The sequence below is a fragment of the Somniosus microcephalus genome, chromosome 15 (assembly GCF_052327205.1).
Source record: "Somniosus microcephalus isolate GS21.2 chromosome 15, FLI_Smic_1.0, whole genome shotgun sequence".
Lineage (NCBI taxonomy): Eukaryota > Metazoa > Chordata > Chondrichthyes > Squaliformes > Somniosidae > Somniosus > Somniosus microcephalus.
The window spans coordinates 108,615,589-108,635,535 of record NC_141001.1 but is presented as its reverse complement, the minus strand read 5'-3'; the positions used below and the strand labels follow the sequence as shown (position 1 = coordinate 108,635,535).

The following is a 19,947-nucleotide window of genomic DNA, read 5'->3' as shown; positions in this document are numbered from 1 at the left end:
TTTCACGACCTCAGGACGTCCCCAAATGCTTTTCAGCCAATGAAGTACTTTTGAAGTGTAGTCACTGTTGAAACGCAGCAGCCAATCTGTGCACAGCAAGCTCCCACAAACAGCAACGTGATAAATGACCAGATAATCTGTTTTTAAGTAATGTTGGTTTGAGCAATAAATATTGGACCAGGACACCGGGGAGAACTCCCCTGCTCCTCTTCGAAATAGTGGCCGTGGGATCCTTTACATCCACCTGAGGGGGCAGGCAGGGCCTCGGTTTAACATCTCATGCGAAAGATGGCACTTTCGACAGTGCAGCTCTCCCTCAGTGCAGCACTGGGGTGCCAGCCTGGATTATGTACTCAAGTCTCTGGAGTGGGGCTTGAACCCACGACCTTCTGACTCCGAGTCCAGGAATAGCAAGGCATTGTGCTTCAGGAGACGTTTTTGTAATTTTGCTTTTTGCTTGCTTTTTCAGAATTGCCTACTGTTAAACCATTTAGAGCAACTCATATTTGGTGCAACATAATTATTGCCCTTCAGTCGGAAGTGGAGGTGAAACGTCGCAGGCACAATCTGAAACACCACAATGACTGCTTTCTTGGCTCTGATGCTGTAGATCTGATTCTGAGCCACCTGCTGCAGAATAACTATTTTGGCGAGGCTGAAATCTCCCGCTCGAAAGTGGTGCGGCTTTGCCAGGCTCTGATGGATAACAAGGTGTTTGAAGGAGTTGGCAGAAGACTTTTCAGCAAAGAGAAGAAAGAGTCTGCTTTTGAGGACAGCAGCTGCAGTTTGTACAGATTTACCACGACGCACAGGTGGGTTGATGCTGTGAGAGAGAATCTGCACATTGGCCAGTCTCCCAGAGCTCCACTAAGTCCCAGGTTCAATGGACCGCATAGGAGGTAAGGTCATTTAAGATCTCGATTGTGACGTTCTTTCATTTGTAGAGTTGGCAGCTGATTACAGTTGTAGGGCCTGCCCACTGCAGTATGAAAAAAAAAGTCCTTTAACTTTTATCAATAATTACAGCTCGAGACAGCTTTGGACTTTGTCATTTTGGAAGCTGTTTTTCAAGCATGCCTCTTAAAATAGCCTCCCATATCAGTGCAACACAGTGAGCTGGTCGGCGGAATGTAGAAATTGGTTCAAATCCCTTGTTGAACTGGGGCCTCTATCCTCTCCATACAGTCAAACCGAAACAAGGTGCAGGCGTCCAACGAGCATCAGCATTGCTACTCTGACCTGGCGTCGGTAGAAGATGCAAATGCCTGGCTCCTTCCTTCATTTCTTCAGCTGAACCCTAGTGATGCCTTGGGAGACCTCAAGGGAAGAGATGAAATGTTGTAGCACTGACATGTGCCTCAGACAATGAGGAATTGCTGCCAAAACTTGAAACTAAAAATTGGGCGCAAGCGTTTGGGGAAATTTATCTAAAGATGTTGGAATTGGCCAACGAAGTCATGGGAACAGGAGGAGGCCATTCAGCCCCTTGAGCCTCTTCCACCATTCAACTAGATCACGACTGACCTGTATCCTAACTCCATCCACCCGCCTTGGTTCCCTAACCCTTCATACCCTTGCCTAACAAAAATCTATCAATCTCAGTTTTGAAATTTTCAATTGACCCCCCCCCCCCGCCAGCATCGACAGCTTTTTGGGGGAGAGAGTTCCAGATTTCCACTTACCCTTTGTGCGAAGAAATGCTTCCTGACATCACCCCTGAATGGCCTGGCTCTGATTTTAAGGTTGTGCCCCCTTGTTCTGGACTCTCCCACCAGAAGAAATAGTTTCTGTCTAGCTTATCAACTCCTTTAATCATCTTAAACACCTCGATTAGATCACCCCTTAATCTTCTATATTCAAGGGAATACAAGCCTAGTCTATGCGACCTGTCCTCATAATTTAACCCTTTAATCCCCGGTATTCTGGTGAATCTGCGCTGCCCCACCCCCCCCTTCCAAAAGGTCAATTTCTCCTTCCTGAGGTGCGGGGCCCAGAACTGAACACAGTATCCAGATGGGGTCTAACCAGAGCTCAGTACAGCTGTAACATCACCTCCACCCCCTTGTATTCCAGCCCTTTGCGATAAAGACCAACATTCCATTATCCTGTTTAACTCTCTTTTGCACCTGGCCACTAGGTTTTAGTGATTTCTGTATTTGGACCCTGAAATCTCTCTCTTCCTTCACAGTTCCTAGCTTCTCGCCATTTAGAAAATACTCTGATCTACCCTTCTTGGGTCTAAAGTGGGTGACCTCACACTTTCCCACATTGAACGCCATGTGCCACAGTTTTACCCACTCACTTCATCGATCAATGTCCCTTTGCAACATTCTGCTCCTGTCTACACTATTTACTGCACCACTCGTGAGTTGTGCTATTCAGTGACATAAGGTGTACTAGCCAGTGACTTTTCATTGGTTCTATGGCTGTGGGTGTTGCTGGCAAGGCCAACATTTATTGCCCATCCCTAGTTGCCACAATTTTTGGAGTGGTTTGGTAGGACAGGTCGTAGGGGCAGGTGCTATAGGGCTGGAGTCACGCGTAGACCAGAATAGGTAAGAAGTATGTGAAGGGTCGCAAGCTTCATCAACTCTTGGACACCAAAGCCACTCCAGAACCACCACCTCCATCACTTTCCTCTGATCCCATCCCTTCTTCCAATCTAACCCCCTGCCATGTTTTTACTATCCCTTCTGACCCCCAAAGCAAAGGCCTGAGCTTCATCCCCTTATGTCCCCACCTCAATGAATTTCGAGCTCGGCATGATGCTGAGCTCTTCTTCCGTCGCCTTCATCTCCGTCCCCACTTCTTTGGCCAGGAGTCTTCCCCCCCCCCCCCCGGGCACTGCTGATCCTTTCTCCCGCTTTCTAAATTCTCGTTCTACTTGGACCCCTCCCTCTGGTCTCTTACCCTCTCTAGATCTTTCCATTGCTAACTGTCGACGTGACATCGGCCGTCTCAATTTCTCTGCTCCCCTCTCTCACTCCAACCTACCTCCCTCTGAACTTGCAGCACTCCATTCTCTTAGATCCAACCCTAACATTATCATTTAAACCTGCTGATAAGGGTGGTGCTGTTGTTTGGCGAACCGACCTCTACCATGCGGAAGCTGAACACCAACTCTCCGACACCTCCGCCTGGACCATGACCCCACTAGCAAACATCAAGCCATTGTTTCCAAGACTGTCACTGACCTCCTCTCCTCTGGAGATCTTCCCTCCATGGCCGCCAACCTCATAGCCCCGCACAGCCCGCTTCTACCTCCTTCCCAAGATCCACAAACAGGACTGCCCTGGTAGACTATCGTTTCAGCCTGTTCTTGCCCCACGGAACTTATCTCTTCCTATCTCGACTTTTTTTTCCTCCCCTTGTCCAGTTTCTTCCCACCTACATTCGCAACTCTTCCGACGCCCTCCGTCACTTTAACAGTTTCCAGTTTCCTGGCCCCAACCGTCTCCTTTTCACTGGACGTCCAATCCCTCTACACCTCCATCCCCCACCAGGACGGCCTTCGGGCGCTCCGTTTCTTCCTTGAACAGAGGCCCAACCAGTCCCCATCCACCACCACCCTCCTCCACCTGGCTGAACTTGTTCTCGCATTGAACAACTTCTCTGACTCCACTCACTTCCTCCAAATTAAAGGTGTTGTTGTGGGAACCCACATAGGCCCTAGCTATGCCTGCCTGTTCATGGGATATGTGGAACATTCTTTGTTCCAGTCCTACTCGGGTCCCCTTCCTCACCTCTTTTTTCCGGTACATCGATGACTGTATTGGTGCCGTTTCCTGCTCTCGCCCTGAACTAGATAAGTTCATTCACTTTACTTCCAATTTCCACCCTTCCCTCACCTTCACATGGTCCATCTCTGACTCTTTCCTTCCCTCCCTTGACTTCTGTCTCCATTTCTGGCGATTCACTTTCAACAAACATCCACTACAAGCCCACTGACTCCCACAGCAACCTGGACTACACTTCCTCCCACCCCGCTTCCTGTAAGGACTCTCCTCCATTCTCCCAGTTTCTCCGTCTCTGCCGCGTCTGTTCTGACGATGCCACCTTCCATACCAGTGCTTCCGACATGCCTTCCTTTTTCCTCAACCGAGGATTCCCCTCTACTGTGGTTGACACGGCCCTTGACCGTGTCCATTCTATTTCCTGCACTTCTGCTCTCACCCCTTCCCCTCCCTCCCAGAACCATGATAGGGTTCCCCTTGTCCTCAGCTTTCACCCCACCAGCCTCCACATTCAACGGATCATCCTCTGCCATTTCTGCCACCTCAACGTGATCCCACCACCAAACACATCTTCCCTTCGCCTCCCCTTTCAGCATTCTGAAGGGACCACTCCCTCCGCGACACCCTGGTCCACTCAATCACCCCCAACAGCCCTGCTCCTTCACCTGGCACCTTCCCGTGCAAGCGCAGGAGATGCAACACATGCCCTTTTACCTTCCCCCTTCCCACTGTCCAGGGCCCCAAACACCCCTTCCAGGGGAAACAATGATTTACTTGTACTTCTTGCAATTTAATGTACTGTATTCGCTGCTCATGATGCGGTCTCCTCTACATTGGGGAGACCAAACGCAGATTGGGCGACTGCTTTGCGGAACACCTCCGTTCAGTCCGTAAGGGTGACCCCGAGCTTCCGGTCACCTGTCACTTTAATTCCCCGCTTCACTCCCACTCTGATCTCTCTGTCCTCTGGCTATTGCATTGTTCCAATGAAGCTCGACGTAAGCCCGAGGAACAGCACCTCATCTTTCGATTAGGCACTTTACAGTCTTCCAGACTTAACATCGAGTTCAACAATTTCAAACAATAACCCCTGTCCCCATTTTTCATGCTGTATTATTTTGCCATTCCCATTTATAACATTTTATTATCTTTCCTGCCTCTCACTTAAGCACAGTATGTTCTTTCAATTCCTTCCTCCCCTCCTAACCCCCCCCCCCCCCCCATCTCTGCAACTGCTTAATATTTGTTACATCTCCAGCTTTTTCCAGTTCTGATGAAGGGTCCCAGACCTGAAACGTTAACTCTGTTTCTCTCTCCACGGATGCTGCCTGGCCTGCTGAATATTTCCAGCATTTTCTGTTGTTATAGGTAAGAACGTCGAGTTTCCTTCAGACATTAGTGAACTAGTTGGGTTTTTTACCACAATCCGACAGCTTCACGGTCACGTTTACCGACGCCAGCTTTTTATTTCCAGAACTGTCATGGTGAGATTTGAACTTTTATTCTCTTGGATTATCAGTCCAAGCCTCTGGATTAACTGATCCACTAATGTAACTGGTGCAGGCCGGGGAGGGAGAAAGCTGAGGATGGACCGTGGGCAAGCTTGAGGATGGCAGTCCGAGAATGGAACCCTTTCCTCCTGCCAACATATTGCTGGCTCGATCAGTTCATCTGCCCAGTCTTTGACTTGGATGATGGAATGGGGTTGGGAAATGTGCTCCGTGGCGTGCTGTTTCATAGTTCAAAGCTTTCTTGAGCAAAGACGGGTTGTTTAACAAAATTAGCCTTTAATGTCTTCTGGTTTAGAAGCAACTCAAAGAAAATCCAAGCAATGCTATTGTTATAAATGTCAATATAATTGGTTTAACTTGGTGGTTGGACTAACAATCCTTCCAATTAAAAAAAGAAACTTTTATTCTCTTGTTGCTAGGCAAGAACCAGTTCATTTTTCCACATCTGCAGATACCAACCCTACTGACAGCTCATTAGAAGAACTGCTCATTAACTTGAGCTTAAAACCTGTAATTACTTCTTGCATCAAAACTTCACAGTTGCCTCAGACAGGTAAGTGTTGCTCATGTTGAATGACGACAGCGCTATAGACTGCAACTCTTAATTACAGCTTGGCTTTTCAATACAGACCGACTGTTCAGCTTGGTTAATAGGAGTTACACCTGTTCTCGGGCTAGCCTACTCTTGATTAGTTACCTGAGCCTATTGTCTCAGTCAAGATGCGTGGCTAGCACCTGATTGTGAAAACCCTTTTTACCTGCGTGTTTTTCCCTCCTGAAGGTAGCACACTGACTCACGCTGTGTATGTTTCCATGGCAGCGCTCTGGTACTTTTCCCAGGCAACCATTTGCATGTAAGCTTGAATGAAGAGTATTGGTAGACGAATAGACCTTGTCATTGTAGATAAGCCCATTACCATGTATGGCAGACCACCCACACATGATCACTTTCAGCAGGGGCCACAGTGATCAAGAGCAGAAGTCCTGCTAACAGAAGCCCTCCTCCCAACCTAGGGAACAAAAATCAATGTAATGCAGAGCTAAGATCAGTTAACTCAACATAGTCACCAAGGCTTCTTCGGCAGTACCTCCACCACCTAGGAAGACCAGGGCAGCAGGTGCATGGGAACACTGCCACCTCTAAGTCTCTCTCGCCATCCTGACTTGAACATGTATCGCCGATCCTTCATCGTTGCTGGGTCAAAATCCTGGAACTCCCTCGCTAACAGCACTGTGGGAGTACCTTCACCACACGGACTGCAGCGGTTCAAGAAGGCGGCTTCTCTAGGGCGACTAGGGAAGGGCAATAAATGCCAGCAATGCCCAAATCATGAAGAATTTAAAAAAAAAAAAAACAGATCACACATTGAGCCACTTACCTAATGGAGCTGTTGGGATCCCAACATTCATTTGACTGTGTCCTGATTGAAGTGACTTTGAATTAATGCTGTATTTTAACTATTTTCCACTATTCTCTTTTACAAAAGATACAACTTTTATTTGATAAACGTTTCCACAGATTTTAAGAAATTGTTAACTATTGGAAAGTTTAACTTGGTTTCAACAGACCTTTTCTATGATACAGATGCATACGAGCATAAATATGTAACATGAAGGATAATTTCCCAATGGCTCAATATCTGCAAAGGCGAGACCTACAAAATAATTATTAGAATTTAAAAAAAAAAAAAAAAAAAAAATACTTTTCATTGCTACAGCACCTTTCATGGCCACCAGACGTCCCAAAGCGTTTTACAGCCAATTAAGTACTTTTTTGGAGTGTAGTCACTGTTGTAACTTGTGCACAGCAAGCTCCCACAAACAGCAATGTGATAATGACCCGATAATATGATTTTGTTATGTTGGTTGAGGGATAAATATTGGCCAGGACACCGGGGATAACTCCCTGCTCTTCTTCGAAATAGTGCCATGGGGGATCTTTTATGTCCACCTGAGAGCAGACGGGGCCTCGGTTTAACATCTCATCAAAAGACAGCACCTCCGACAGTGCAGCACTCCCTCAGCACTGCACTGGAGTGTCAGTCCTAGCTTTATGTGCCCAAGTCCCTGGAGTGGGACTTGAACCCACAACCTTCTGACTCCGAGGCAAGTGTGCTACCCACTGAGCCATGGCTAGCACACATTAAGCCCATAACCGAAAGAAATGGCATTTTTGCAGCAGATTGTAACTGACCTTTTATTAATTCTCGATGTGGGCGTTGGTGGCAAGGCCGGCATTTATTGCCCATCCCTAGTTGCCCTCGAAAGTGGTGGTGGTGAGCCGCCTCCTTGAACCATTAGTCCATGCTGGGAATGAGCAAAAATACTTTTCCAAACTTGCAAATCATTAATCAAGTTAAATAACCTTTCCACGTTACAATTTTACTGCATTTAAATTGTTTAAATCCTTTGTGCTGGCTTGTACAGTATCTGGTCAGTGTTGCTACAAAATAAGATTTTTTTTTAGGAAATCTCTACAGCATTGCAAATAATACTGTATAATCTCTCTGGAAAGCATTCTAAACACTTGCACCCTTCTCTACCCACTATAGCAGTGACCCTTTTGCAAGGTCCTTGTGTGCAATGAATAGCTCTGCTGTAAAATGTTGTGGTCGCTCGACTACAAACAACCAATTTAGCACGAGTATGCCTGGCAGATTATTGCAAAGCCTGTCTTTGGGTGAAATGTGGGGGCTGTTTCTCAAACATTTTTGTTGTTTTAAGCTGAGTAATCTGCAATGACTACCATAAACTCTTTTTTTAAATTTCCTTTTTTTGCAGTTGTTAGTGAGATATGGCAGGAACAAACAGTGTTGCGTCTGCTGCAACTGATCGAACTCCCGATCTTGGATTCTCTACTGGATAGAAAAGAGCATCGGTCAAGACCACAGGATTCAAGCACCAACACCGATGTCATTACGAGCAACTTTCTGGACCGAGAAATCCTGAAGGCCTTTGGCGATTCTCGGTATGTATTTGTAAGACCGTCTGTCTGTTGAGGTGTTTTGCCCTCTCTGGTGACTTGTAACCATCTTCATTGTGTGTGCCGTTTGGAGAGGAGCATCAGAGTCTGGTAGTTCCAAGAACAAAGCATGGCACTAGAATGAACTGACCCATCAAGTCCATTTCTTTTGATGTACTTGTATAATTTACCTGATTTGTGGACTGTCCCCAACTTGGTTTCTTGGGGAAGGTTCAGCAAAATTCAACCCCTCACCCCCAGGTAATTGAATAAAGTCCCTAATATTTAACCTTGCAATCTACATTATCCATCCTCGACTGGATGTTTTTCTATGATGCTAGTGCTTCAGGAATCGTTCAGTAGCGCACCTATAATTTACCTGGTTTTTGAACCAGATATTTATCCAGCATTATTCTTTTGCTCAAGCATTACTCGACCTAGCCTTGTACATGTTGCTCTTCCTGGAAGTCATTCCATGTGGCTGTTGTAGAGGAGGGTGTGTAGAGAAGAGGGAAGGATTTATTTTAATCTCGGCATGTTTAATTCCGTGCTTGTCTTCTGCTTCTATCGGACTAAATGCTTTGTTTATATCTACGTAATCCAGGTCTTTAAAGTAAGAGGCATGGATAATGTCCACCGGCTCCTAAAGAGAAGTTCAGTTCTGTGAATCTCTAACTTCGAGCCCCAAGTCCTAGAGTCACCAGTACTGCTCTTCTGTTAACCTATTCCCTTTCATCGGTTGTTCCTGTTGAAGCTGTGTTGAACGTGTATAGAATCTTGGTTAAACCGCATTACAAAAAGGATGTAGAGGCACTGGAGAAGGTGCAAGAATTTTTTTTTTTTTTTTTTTACAAGGATGATACCAGAACTGAGGGGTTATAATTATCAGGAAAGGCTGGGGCTCATTTCTCTGGAAAAGAGAAGGCTGAGGGGTGACCTGATGGAGGTCTTTAAAGTTCTGAAGGGGTTCAATAGGGTAATCGTAGAGAAGATGTTTCCACTTGTGGTGGAGACCAGAACTAGGGGCCATCAATATAAGATAGTCACTAATAAATCCAATAAGGAATTCAGGAGAAACTTCTTTACCCAGAGAGTGCTTAGAATGTGGAATGCTCAATGGAGTAGTTGAGGTGAATAGCATAGATGCATTTAAGGGGCAGATCGATAAATACATGAAGGAGAAGGGAATAAAAGGATATGCAGATAGATTTAGATGAAGTAGGGTGGGTGGAGGCTTGTGTGGAGCATCGACTAGTCGGGCTAAATGGCCAGTTTCTGTGCTGTAAATTCTGTGCAAGACTAAGTTGAGGATGCCCAAAACGACACCAGATTTGGGCATCCTATGCAAGTTAGCTATGGTTTACAAGTTTTCATATGCTGCTCCTAACCTCCTGAATAGGTCTTATTAACACCTTCATATTGCCTGGATATTTTGCGATTTAGTTGTACCAAATCTCTTTCTGACTTGCTAACTTTTAGTCTCTCAGGATTGCTCTTGGCCACAGTTGCATTTTAATTTAGTGATGGCTGAGGAGGTGGGTAAATGTATATCATTATCTGGTATTGACCAACCATGCCAACAAGATCCCAACTTCCATCCCTTGTCTATGTTGAAGAGGATAAGATTCAGCAAGGGTTCCTGATTACTGTGTTCCTGGAAAGCAAGTGTGGATTAAAAAAAATTCATGTTTGGGATGTGGATGTCACTGGCAAGGCCAGCATTTATTGCCCATCCCTAGATGCCCTTAAAATTGGTGGTGAGCCGCTGCCTTGAACTGTTGCAGTCTGTGTGGTGAAGGTACTCCCACAGCGCTGTTAGGGAGGAAGTTCCAGAATTTTGACCCAGCGATGATGAAGGAACGGCGATTATATGTCCAAGTCTGGTTGGTGTGTGATTAGAGGCGGTGGTGTTCCCACGCACCTACTGCCCTTGTCCTTCTGGTAGGTGGAGGGTGGAGGTCACGTGTGTGTGTGTGTGTGGGGGGGGGGGGGGTGTCGAGGGTTTAGATGAAGATGAGAGTGAGCAACCTGTTCACGATTGCTGCCTTAGTTCCCATGAAGAATACCCTCTCGAGTTACTGGAGAGCTGCTTGTGCCAGTGGATGTTCCAGTCTGGCAGAGTGGAGGGGTGAAAAACTGGCTGGGGGGAAAATACCAATTGTATTTACATTGTGCTGTGCTTAAGAAAAATCACTGCCGGATCTGTTGAGAGCTAAAATTCGCCAAGAAAGTACACATCTTTAAAGACTATTTAACCCTTGCGTTTTTCCCCCATTAGGGAAGATGAATGGCTGTCGGCTGCAATTGATTTACTGGAATATCTCCCGGACCTCACGGTGGTGGAGATCAGCAGGAATTTTCCAGAACCATCCTGTGATGTGGACCAGTGCAAAATGCTGCTCTTTGATGCCATTGCTAAGTGTTACAGTCAAACCAAAGAACCTCTGCTTACCAACGACTTCTTTGACATTCATACAGGCATTGCTGAGCTCCTTGGTGCGTATAACTCTCACTAGCAACTGACATTTCAGTAACCGGAACGGTTTGCAGGGACCCTGCAGGGACTAGGAGCTGAGCAGCAATGTGAAGTCGAAAGCTGTAAACTTGGTACTTTACAACAGTAACGTTGCATTTATGGTTTGTGTGTGTGTGGAGCTCTAGCGATTAGACAGGCTGCTGAATGGCGTTTAGATAGGCTTTGCAAACCGTTAACAAGTATCCAAGAGACACCCTGAAGTTGAGCTTTATAAAATTTGTTTATGGGATGTGGGCGTTGCTGGCAAGGCCAGCATTTATTACCCATCCCTAGTTGCCCTTGAGAAGGTGGTGGTGAACCGCTGCAGTCCATGTGGTGATTGTACTCCCACAGTGCTGTTAGGGAGGGAGTTCCAGGATTTTGACCCAGTGACGATGAAGGAACGGCCGATATATTTCCAAGTCAGGATGGTGTGTGACCTGGAGGGGAACTTGGAGGTGGCGGTGTTCCCATGCGCCTGCTGCCCTTGTCCTTCTAGGTGGAAGAGGTCGTGGGTTTGGGAGGTGCTGTCGAAGAAGCCTTGGCGAGTTGCTGCAGTGCATCTTGTAGATGGTACACACTGCAGCCACGGTACGCTGGTGGTGGAGGGAGTGAATGTTTAAGGTGGTGGATGGGATGCCAATCAAGCGGGCTGCTTTGTCCTGGATGGTGTTGAGCTTCTTGTGTTGTTGGAGCTGCACTCATCCAGGCAAGTGGAAAGTATTCCATCACACTCTCCTTACTTGTGCCTTGTAGATGGTGGAAAAGCTTTGGGGAGTCAGGAGGTGAGACACACACCAGAATACCTAGTCTCTGACCTGCTCTTGTTGCCACAGTATTTATGTGGCTGGTCCAGTTAAGTTTCTGGTCAATGGTGACCCTCAGGATGTTGATGGTGGGGGATTCTGCGATGGTAATGCCGTTGAATGTCAAGGTTACTCTCTCTCGCTCGTTGGAGATAGTCATTGCCTGGCACGTCTATCATGTGTATGTTACCTGCCACTTATCAGCCCAAGCCTGAACGTTGTCCAGGTCTTGTTGCATGCAGGCATGGACTGCTTCATTATCTGAGGAGTTGTGAATGGCACCGGGCACTGAACACTGCAGTCATCAGCGAACATCCCCATTTCTGACCTTTTATGTTGGAGGGAAGGTCATTGATGAAACAGCTGAAGATGGTTGGGCCTAGGACACTGCCCTGAGGAACTCCTGCAGCGATGTCCTGGGGCTGTGATGATTAATCTCCAACCACCACAACCATCTTCCTTTGTGCTAGGTATGACTCCAGCCAGTGGAGCGTTTTCCCCCTGATTCCCATTGACTTCAGTTTTACTAGGGCTCCTTGATGTCACACTCGGTCAAATGCTGCCTTGATGTCAAGGGCAGTTACTCACACCTCACCTCTGGAATTCAGCTCCATTGTCCATGTTTGGATCAAGGCTGTAATGAGTTCAGGAGCCGAGTGGTCTTGGTGGAACCCAAATGGGCATCAGTGAGCAGGTTATTGGTGAGTAAGTGCTGCTTGATAGCACAGTCAATGACACCTTCCATTACTTTGCTGATTTGAGAGTAGACTGATGGGGTGGTAATTGGCTAGATTGGGTTTGTCCTGCTTTTTGTGGACAGGACATACCTGGGCAGTTTTCCACATTGTCAGATAGATGCCAGTGTTTTATAGCTGTACTGAACAGCTTGGCTAGAGGCGCGGCTCGTTCTGGAGCACAAGTCTTCAGCACGATAGCCAGGATATTGTCGGGGCCCACAGCCTTTGCTGTATCCAGTGCGCTCAGCCGTTTCTTGATGCCACGTGGAGTGAATCGAATTGGCTGAAGACTGGCTTCTGTGATAGTGGGGACCTCGGGAGGAGGCCGATATGGATCATCCACTCGACGCTTCTGGCTGAAGATGGTTGCAAATGTTTCAGCCTTGTCTTTTGCACTTGTGTGCTGGTCTCCACCATCATTGAGGATGGAGATATTCATGGCGCCTCCTAGTTGTATAATGATCCACCACCATTCATGACTGGATGTGGCATGACTGCAGAGCTATGATCTGATCTGTTGATTGTGGGATCGCTTAGCCCTGTCTATAGCATGCTGCTTCCACGTTTTAGCACACATGTAGTCCTGTGTTGCAGCTTCCCCAGGTTGGCACCTCATTTTTAGGTATGCCTGGTGCTGCTCCTGGCATGCTCTTCTACACTCCTTATTGAACCAGGATTGGTCCCATGGCTTGGTGGTAATGTTAGTGAGGGATATGCCGGGCCATGAGGTTACAGATTGCGGTGGAATACTATTCTGCTGCTGCTGATGGCCCACAGTGCCTCATGGATGCCCAGTTTTGAGCTAGATCTGTCCTGAATCTATCCTATTTAGCACAGTGGTTGTGCCACACAACACGATGGAGGGTGTCCTCAGTGTGAAGACGGGACTTCGTCTCCACAATGACTCTGCGGTGGTCACTGCTACCAATACTGTCATGGACAGATGCCTCTGCAACAGGTAGATTGGTGAAGACGAGGTCAAATAGGTTTTTCCCTCGTGTTGGTTCTCTCACCACCTGTCACAGGCCCAGACTGGCAGTTATGTCCTTCAGGACTCGGCCAGCTCCGTCAGTAGTGGTGCACCGAGCCAATCTTGGTGATGGACATTGAAGTCCCCCACCCAGAGTACATTCTGTGCCCTTGCGACTCTCAGTGCTTCTTCCAAGTGGTGTTCAACATGGAGGAGTACTGATTCATCAGCTGAGGGAGGGCGGTAGGTGGTAATCAGCAGGAGGTTTCCTTGCCCATGCTTGACCTGAAGCCATGAGACTTAATGGGGTCTGGAATCAATGTTGAGGACTCCCAGGGCCACTCCTTCCTGACTGTATACCACTGTGCCACCACCCCTGGTGGGTCTGTCCTGGTGGTGGTGGGACAGGACATACCCAGGAATGGTGATGGAGGAGTTTTGGGCATTGGCTGAAAGGTATGATTCTGTGAGTATGACTATGTCGGGCTGTGACAGCTTCCCCATCTTCTCCCCCTGCCTGCCATCCCAGGTGTCCTGGTCACTAGTTATCCCTGAACCAACATCCCTAAGATGGATGATCTGGTCATTATCTCGTTGCTGTTTGTGGGATCTTGCTGTGTGCAAGGCTCACGTGGAACAGATAAGGGATTGGACTTGGAACCACCTTGTTCTGAATGGCTGTCTGCCAAGCATTGCGGACCATGAATATTATGGTACACTTTAAAATATAAAATCTCTGCTCTCGGAGTGAAATGCAGGGCTGCAAGCGCTATCTCATTTACTGACGTTTCCCTCGGCGCGACGAATGACTTTTTTTTTTGAAAAATGAGATGCTCTGCCTAAAACATGAGTAGTGGATCATCAAAGGCAAATGACTAGTACAGCAAGAATTTCCAGTTTCTTAAACCATACTTGGTTCCACTCCCTTGTTGGGTCATTCTGCAGCATGCTTGTTACCGCAACAACAAAATACTGTTCCCGTATTGATTTGGAGCAAGGCTTTTAATCCGAGCAAATGGTGTTGGCACTTTGAACCATTAGCTTCTTGTATACCACCTACTTTAAAGGGGAGATGTTTCCAGGGTTCTGCCAGTAATGCGGTTTCGAGGTGTGCCAAAGTACACAACAAGAATGTGCATTTATATCGTGCTTTTCTGTCTGTCAGCCGTGACTCAGTGGGTAGCGCCTTCGCCTCGGAGTGCAGAGGGTTGTGGGTTCAAGTCTCACTCCAGATGCTGGAACACAAAATCTAGGCTGACACTCCAGCGCTGCACTGCCAGAGGGGCAGTGCTGAGGGAGCGCAGTACTGCTGGAGGGACAGTGCTGAGGGAGCGCTGCACTGCCGGAGGCCCCGTCTGCTCTTTGGTGGATGTGAAAGATCCCACGGCACTATTCCGAAGAGCAGGGGAGTTCTGCCCGGTGTCCCGGGCCAATATTTATCCCTCAATCAACATCACTAAAACAGACTATCTGGTCATTATCACATTGCTGTTTGTGGGAGCTTGCTGTGTGCAAATTGGCTGCCGCATTTCCTACATTACAACAGTGACTACACTTCAAAAAGTGCTTCATTGGCTGTAAAGTGCTTTGAGCCGTCCTGAGGTCGTGCAAGGCGCTATAGAAATGCAAGTCTTTCTTTAGCTTGGTAAAACGTCCCAAGGTGCTTCACAGGAACGTTATCTGACAATATTGGACACCGAGCCGCGTAGGATATTATGACAGGTGACCGAAGGCTTGGTCAAAGAGGTAGGTTTTGAAGAGCATCTTCAAGGAAGAGAGGTGGGGAGGTTTAGGGAGGAAATTCCAGAGCTTGGGGCCCAGGCAGCTGAGGGCACGGCCGCCAACGGTGGAGCGATGGAAATCGGGGATGCGCAAGAGACCAGAACTGGAGTTTCATACCTCGATTGTTTAATTTTCTCCCCTTTTTTGAGTCCTGCTGCTACTAGTAAGAATTCCTTTCCCAGGAAATTGTCATGAACCAGTCAGCGTGCTGGATTGAGGGCAAGTTGGTTTTAAGTGACTGGTCCGCAACGTGCAGCTTTAATCAGATTCTTGTTTTCATAAGTTAATTATTAGAAATCTATTCGTTATCAAAGTAAATAGTGCCCTGTATCTCCAATACTTCATATAAAGGAGAGTGAATTATGTATGATTACGAAACCATTAAACGAGAGCCATGTTATAAATGCACACATCACTTAAATATATTCAACTATCTTGCGACATTGAGCAAGTGATTTTAAAATGTTTAAGTAACCACTTTTGGCTGAGAAGAGCGAAGCTTCCATATTGCGTTTCTGATTTCAGTGTGATGTTGAACCTCCTTAAATACTTCCATTAAAGGGAGAGCCTGGTTTTTGATTTTCCTCCTTCCTTGGGGGAAGTGAAGGAATGGTTACACTGCTGTTGTCTGTACTAGCTTTAACTTAATAGAAGGAAAGTTTTCTTCATCCTGAGCATCAAGTGCAGGGCTCCCTTTTTTTGGTCAGCTTGGGCTCAGTGGGTCGCACCCTCGCCTGAGTCAGAAGGTTGTGGGTTCAAGTCCCACTCCAGAGACTTAAGCACAAAAATCTAGGCTGGCACTCCAGTGCTGTACTGAGGGAGTGCCGCACTGTCGGAGGTGCTGTCTTTCAGATGAGACATTAAATTGAGGCCCCTTTTGCCCTCTCAGGTGGACGTGAAAGATCCCACGGCACTATTGCAAAGAAGAGCAGGGGAGCTTTCTCTGGTGTCCTGGCTGTTATTTATCCTCAATCGACATAATTAAAACAGATTATCTGGTCATTATCACATTGCTGTTTGTGGGAGCTTGCTGTGCACAAATTGGCTGCTGCATTTCCCACATTACAGCAGTGACTACACTTCAAAAAGTACGTCATTGGCTGTAAAGTGCTTTGGGACGTCCGGTGGTCGTGAAAGACGCTATAGAAATGCAAGTCTTTACTTTTTTCACTTGAGAATCTGTTGCTTTATTTGCTTTGGGACCAAGCACATTTGACAAGTGACTGTACTTGGAGGACATGCCCAGAACAAGGCCTTGGATTGTGTATGCATTCACTTAATTCAAAAATTCAGAATTTTCATGTCCTTTCTAATCGACTCCTTTCAACATTGCATGAGCTTGAAAAGCTACTGGTTTATATTTCCTTCGCCCCACCATTGGCAGCCGTGCCTTCAGCTGTCTTGGCCCAGAGCTCTGGAATTCCCTCCCTAAACCTCTACTCCTTTAAGACGCTCCTTAAAACCTACTTCAGACCCGTCCTGATGTCTCCTCCTTTTGACTCTCAATTTTTCTGTCTGATTTACGCTACTGTGAGTGCCTTAGGACATTTTACTACAATAGAGGTACTATATAAAGGAAAGTTGTTGTGTAAAAATAGACTGAACTGTGACCTCACTGAGCGTAATTTCCTCTGGCTCATCATAGGATTTGCTTAAAGTGACACTTCCATTGACCCCGAATGTTCGGCACTAGTGAAAAATGTATGCTTAAAGATTAAGAATTTTAAAATTCTCTCTACGTGAACATACATATATTAGAAACAGGAAAAGCCATTGGCTCATATCTGCCGTCCTTGTTTTCCTAGCCCAGCTTTTCACCACCTCCATCAATCACTTTTTCCCCACTCCCAAAACTCCTGATTATGCCTTGAACCCATTTTTACTGGCTGCTTCAATGAAAAAGAGAGGACTTGCACGACCTCAGGATGTCCTGAAGTGCTTTACAGCCAATGAAGTACTTTTGAAACAGTCACTGTTGTAATGTAGGAAACACGGCAGCCAATCTGCACACAGCAAACTCCCACACACAGCAATGTGATAATGACCGGATAATCTGTTTCAATGATGTTGGTTGTGGGAATAAATAACAGCCAGGATAATAGTCTTCCCTTTAACTTATTCTACAACTCTTAACCCCTTAGTAGGTGGTGGGGGGACAAAATCTACCTGCCTTCCTATCTCATTCATAATCTTCCTCATTTTTAAATTGGATCCCTGAGTATTTGAACTTTACACCATAGCAAATGATTTTCCTGGATCAATTATGTTCTCTTCATAATGAGCTTTAATTGGCTCTATTTTCTCCCAAAGAAAATAAGCCCAACATTTCCTCATATAATTGAGATTCCTGATGCCAGGGATCAGCTTTGTTGCTTGCCTCTTTAACCTTGAGGGCAATCCCGTGGCTCAGTGGGCAGCACTCTCGCCTGTGAGTCAGAAGGCCGTGGGTTCAAGTCCCGCTCCAGAGACTTGAGCACCAAAATATCTAGGCTGACACTCCTGGTGCAGGACTTGGAGGGAGTGCCGCACTTTTTTTGGACGAGACGTTAAACAGAGGCCCTGTCTGCCCCCTTGGGTGGACATAGATGATCCTATGGCACTATTCAAAGCGCAGGGGAGTTTGCCCTGGTGTCCTAGCCAATATTTGTCCATCAACCAACATCACATTTTTTAAAAACACTGCATTTAGGGTTAGTATTATGCATCAAGGGGTATGGGGAGAGAGCAGGAATATGGTATTGAGAGAGAGGATCAGCCATGATCCTATTGAATGGCAGAGCAGGCTCGAAGGGCCGAATGGCCTACTCCTGCTCTCTTTTTTAATGTTATCACATTGCTCTTTGTGGGAGCTTGCTGTGCACAAGTTGGCTGCCGTCTTTCCTACATTTCAAGAGTGACTACGCTTCAAAAGTACTTCTTAGGCTGTAAAGCGCTTTGGGACGTTCAGTGGTTGTGAAAGGCGCTATATAAATGCAAGTCTTGTGATTACTCTTCATAGTAACCAACACCTTTATACAGCAGCGATACAAACTGTTTAGATTTGTATCCTATGCCTCTGCTAATTACTCCAGTATCTTGTACACCGGCACTGGTAACGTAAATGTTGGGAAATGTCAAGTCGATGAAAAATGCGCTGGCGAGCAATCCACATAGATTGTGCAGGTTGCAGCCAGAGGCATTTGCAATGAGTGATGGAGGCAGAATGTTATGGGAGGGAAGTGCTGTTGTCTGCTCTCGTGCCTCAATCCATTCCAGTGACTTTTATGCGAGGGGGAGATTCTATCCAAACCAAATGCTTGACCAGCTCTGCAGTGGGTCATTAATGCATCCATTATACCCATCGGAGAGGCTCTTGCAGTTTGGTGCCCATAGCTTGATGACCTATTACCAGGTCTCCATTGCGGTGGTCAATGAAAGCAGTCTGGGGGAGGACAAGCCTGTTCATTCTGTGCCTCTGGCATATTAGGGGAATAACGTGTGATCAGCTTCCTACCAGTCTAATCGGATTGACTGTTGCCTGTTTTCCCTTTTGTTCTGTTGCAATAAGGGAAACTCTAGAGCCCAACATTTGGAATGCAATTTGGCTTATCATGTTTACATTTCAATGTCAAATATGCTTGTCTATATACTGAATGGTACACATAGATACTTGTCCCTTTTATGTTCCAAGTTAATGGTAGCACTTTACCTTTTGCATGCGATGGCTATTTTCTGATTTCTAAAATCAACTTTCATTGTAGCAAATAACTGATTAACCCTAATGCTAGGCCTTTCATAGAACTGATGGCTGGTTTACATCGTTTTTACAACACAAACAGGCCATTCGGCCCAACTACAGGAAACTGTCTGGTATCCGGCACAGACTGGACCAACGTGGTGTCGGTTCAGCAGCAATTCCGGAGAACCGAACGCTATAGTGAAAGATACGGACCTTAGAGCTCTGTATGAAGCAACAAACCCTGTTGCTTAGTAACAGCTTCAGAAGAACGTCCACAAGTTGCAAGCGTCTCTAGCTTAGCAACAGCTGCAGCCAAACCCTTGCCTTCCTCAATTTGTTGCTGTGCAAGTAATAAAAGTTAGCTGAAACCGACTCTTGAATTTTGCCGGTTAACCGACATTTCTGGTTATTTAGGGGCCGGTTAATCGAAAGTTTCCTGTAGTCAGTGCTGGTGTTTATGCTCCACATGAGCCTTCTCCCACCCTACTTCATCCCTACTTCATCAACCCTATTAACATACCCTTTTATTCTTTTCTTCCTAATGTGTGTATCTAGCTTCCCCTTAAATGCATCTGCTATTTTCCTTGTTCCACATTCTCACCGCTCTCTATCCTGAATCCCCTATTGGATTTATTAGTGACGATCTTGTATTTATGGTCCCCTAGTTCTGGTCTTACCCACAAGTGGAAACATCTTCTCTAGGTCTACTGAACCCTTTTCTTGTGGATTATAATTAGCTTTGGGGCTTTAAATTGAATTATTGTCAAAGATTTTTTTACCCAAGTCCATGTCTCTTTCTCTTTCACTTTCTCTCCGCCTAAAATAATAAATGCACTATTACTGCATGGAGTTTGTACCTCCTGTGCATAATTGGGGGGGGGGGAAGTGAACTAAATAGTGACCTCTCGAACAATTCAATAGCAGTAAAAAAAAAAAAAACGACTTGCATTTCTATAGTGCCTTTCACGACATCCTGAAGCACCTTACAGCCAATGAAGTACTTTTTGAAGTGGAGTCACTGTTGTAATGTTGGAAACGCGGCATCCAATTTGCGCTCAGCAAGCTCCGACAAACAGCAATGTGATAATGACCAGATAATGTTTTGTTGTATTGATGTTGGTTGAGGGATAAATATTGGCCCAGGGCAAATTGGAGAACTCCCCTGCTCTTCTTCGAAATAGTGGCCGTGGGATCGTTTTACATCCACCCGAG

The 19,947-nt window shown here is 46.3% G+C and overlaps 1 protein-coding gene across 5 annotated transcripts in view; it reads left to right on the top strand.

Annotated features, from left to right (window-relative positions):
- depdc7a (DEP domain containing 7, paralog a) overlaps positions 1 to 19,947 on the top strand; it is a 55,918-nt gene that overhangs the window by 24,269 nt on the left and 11,702 nt on the right. For 2 of the 5 annotated variants that reach the window (XM_086008246.1, XM_086008251.1), the window contains exons 2-5: positions 470 to 899; positions 5,641 to 5,798; positions 8,027 to 8,213; positions 10,486 to 10,703. In XM_086008246.1, the coding sequence (XP_085864372.1) occupies positions 470 to 899; positions 5,641 to 5,798; positions 8,027 to 8,213; positions 10,486 to 10,703 (993 nt within the window). The remainder of the gene's footprint in view (positions 1 to 469; positions 900 to 5,640; positions 5,799 to 8,026; positions 8,214 to 10,485; positions 10,704 to 19,947) is intronic. The other 3 variants (XM_086008247.1, XM_086008250.1, XM_086008249.1) reach the window with 3 other exon arrangements.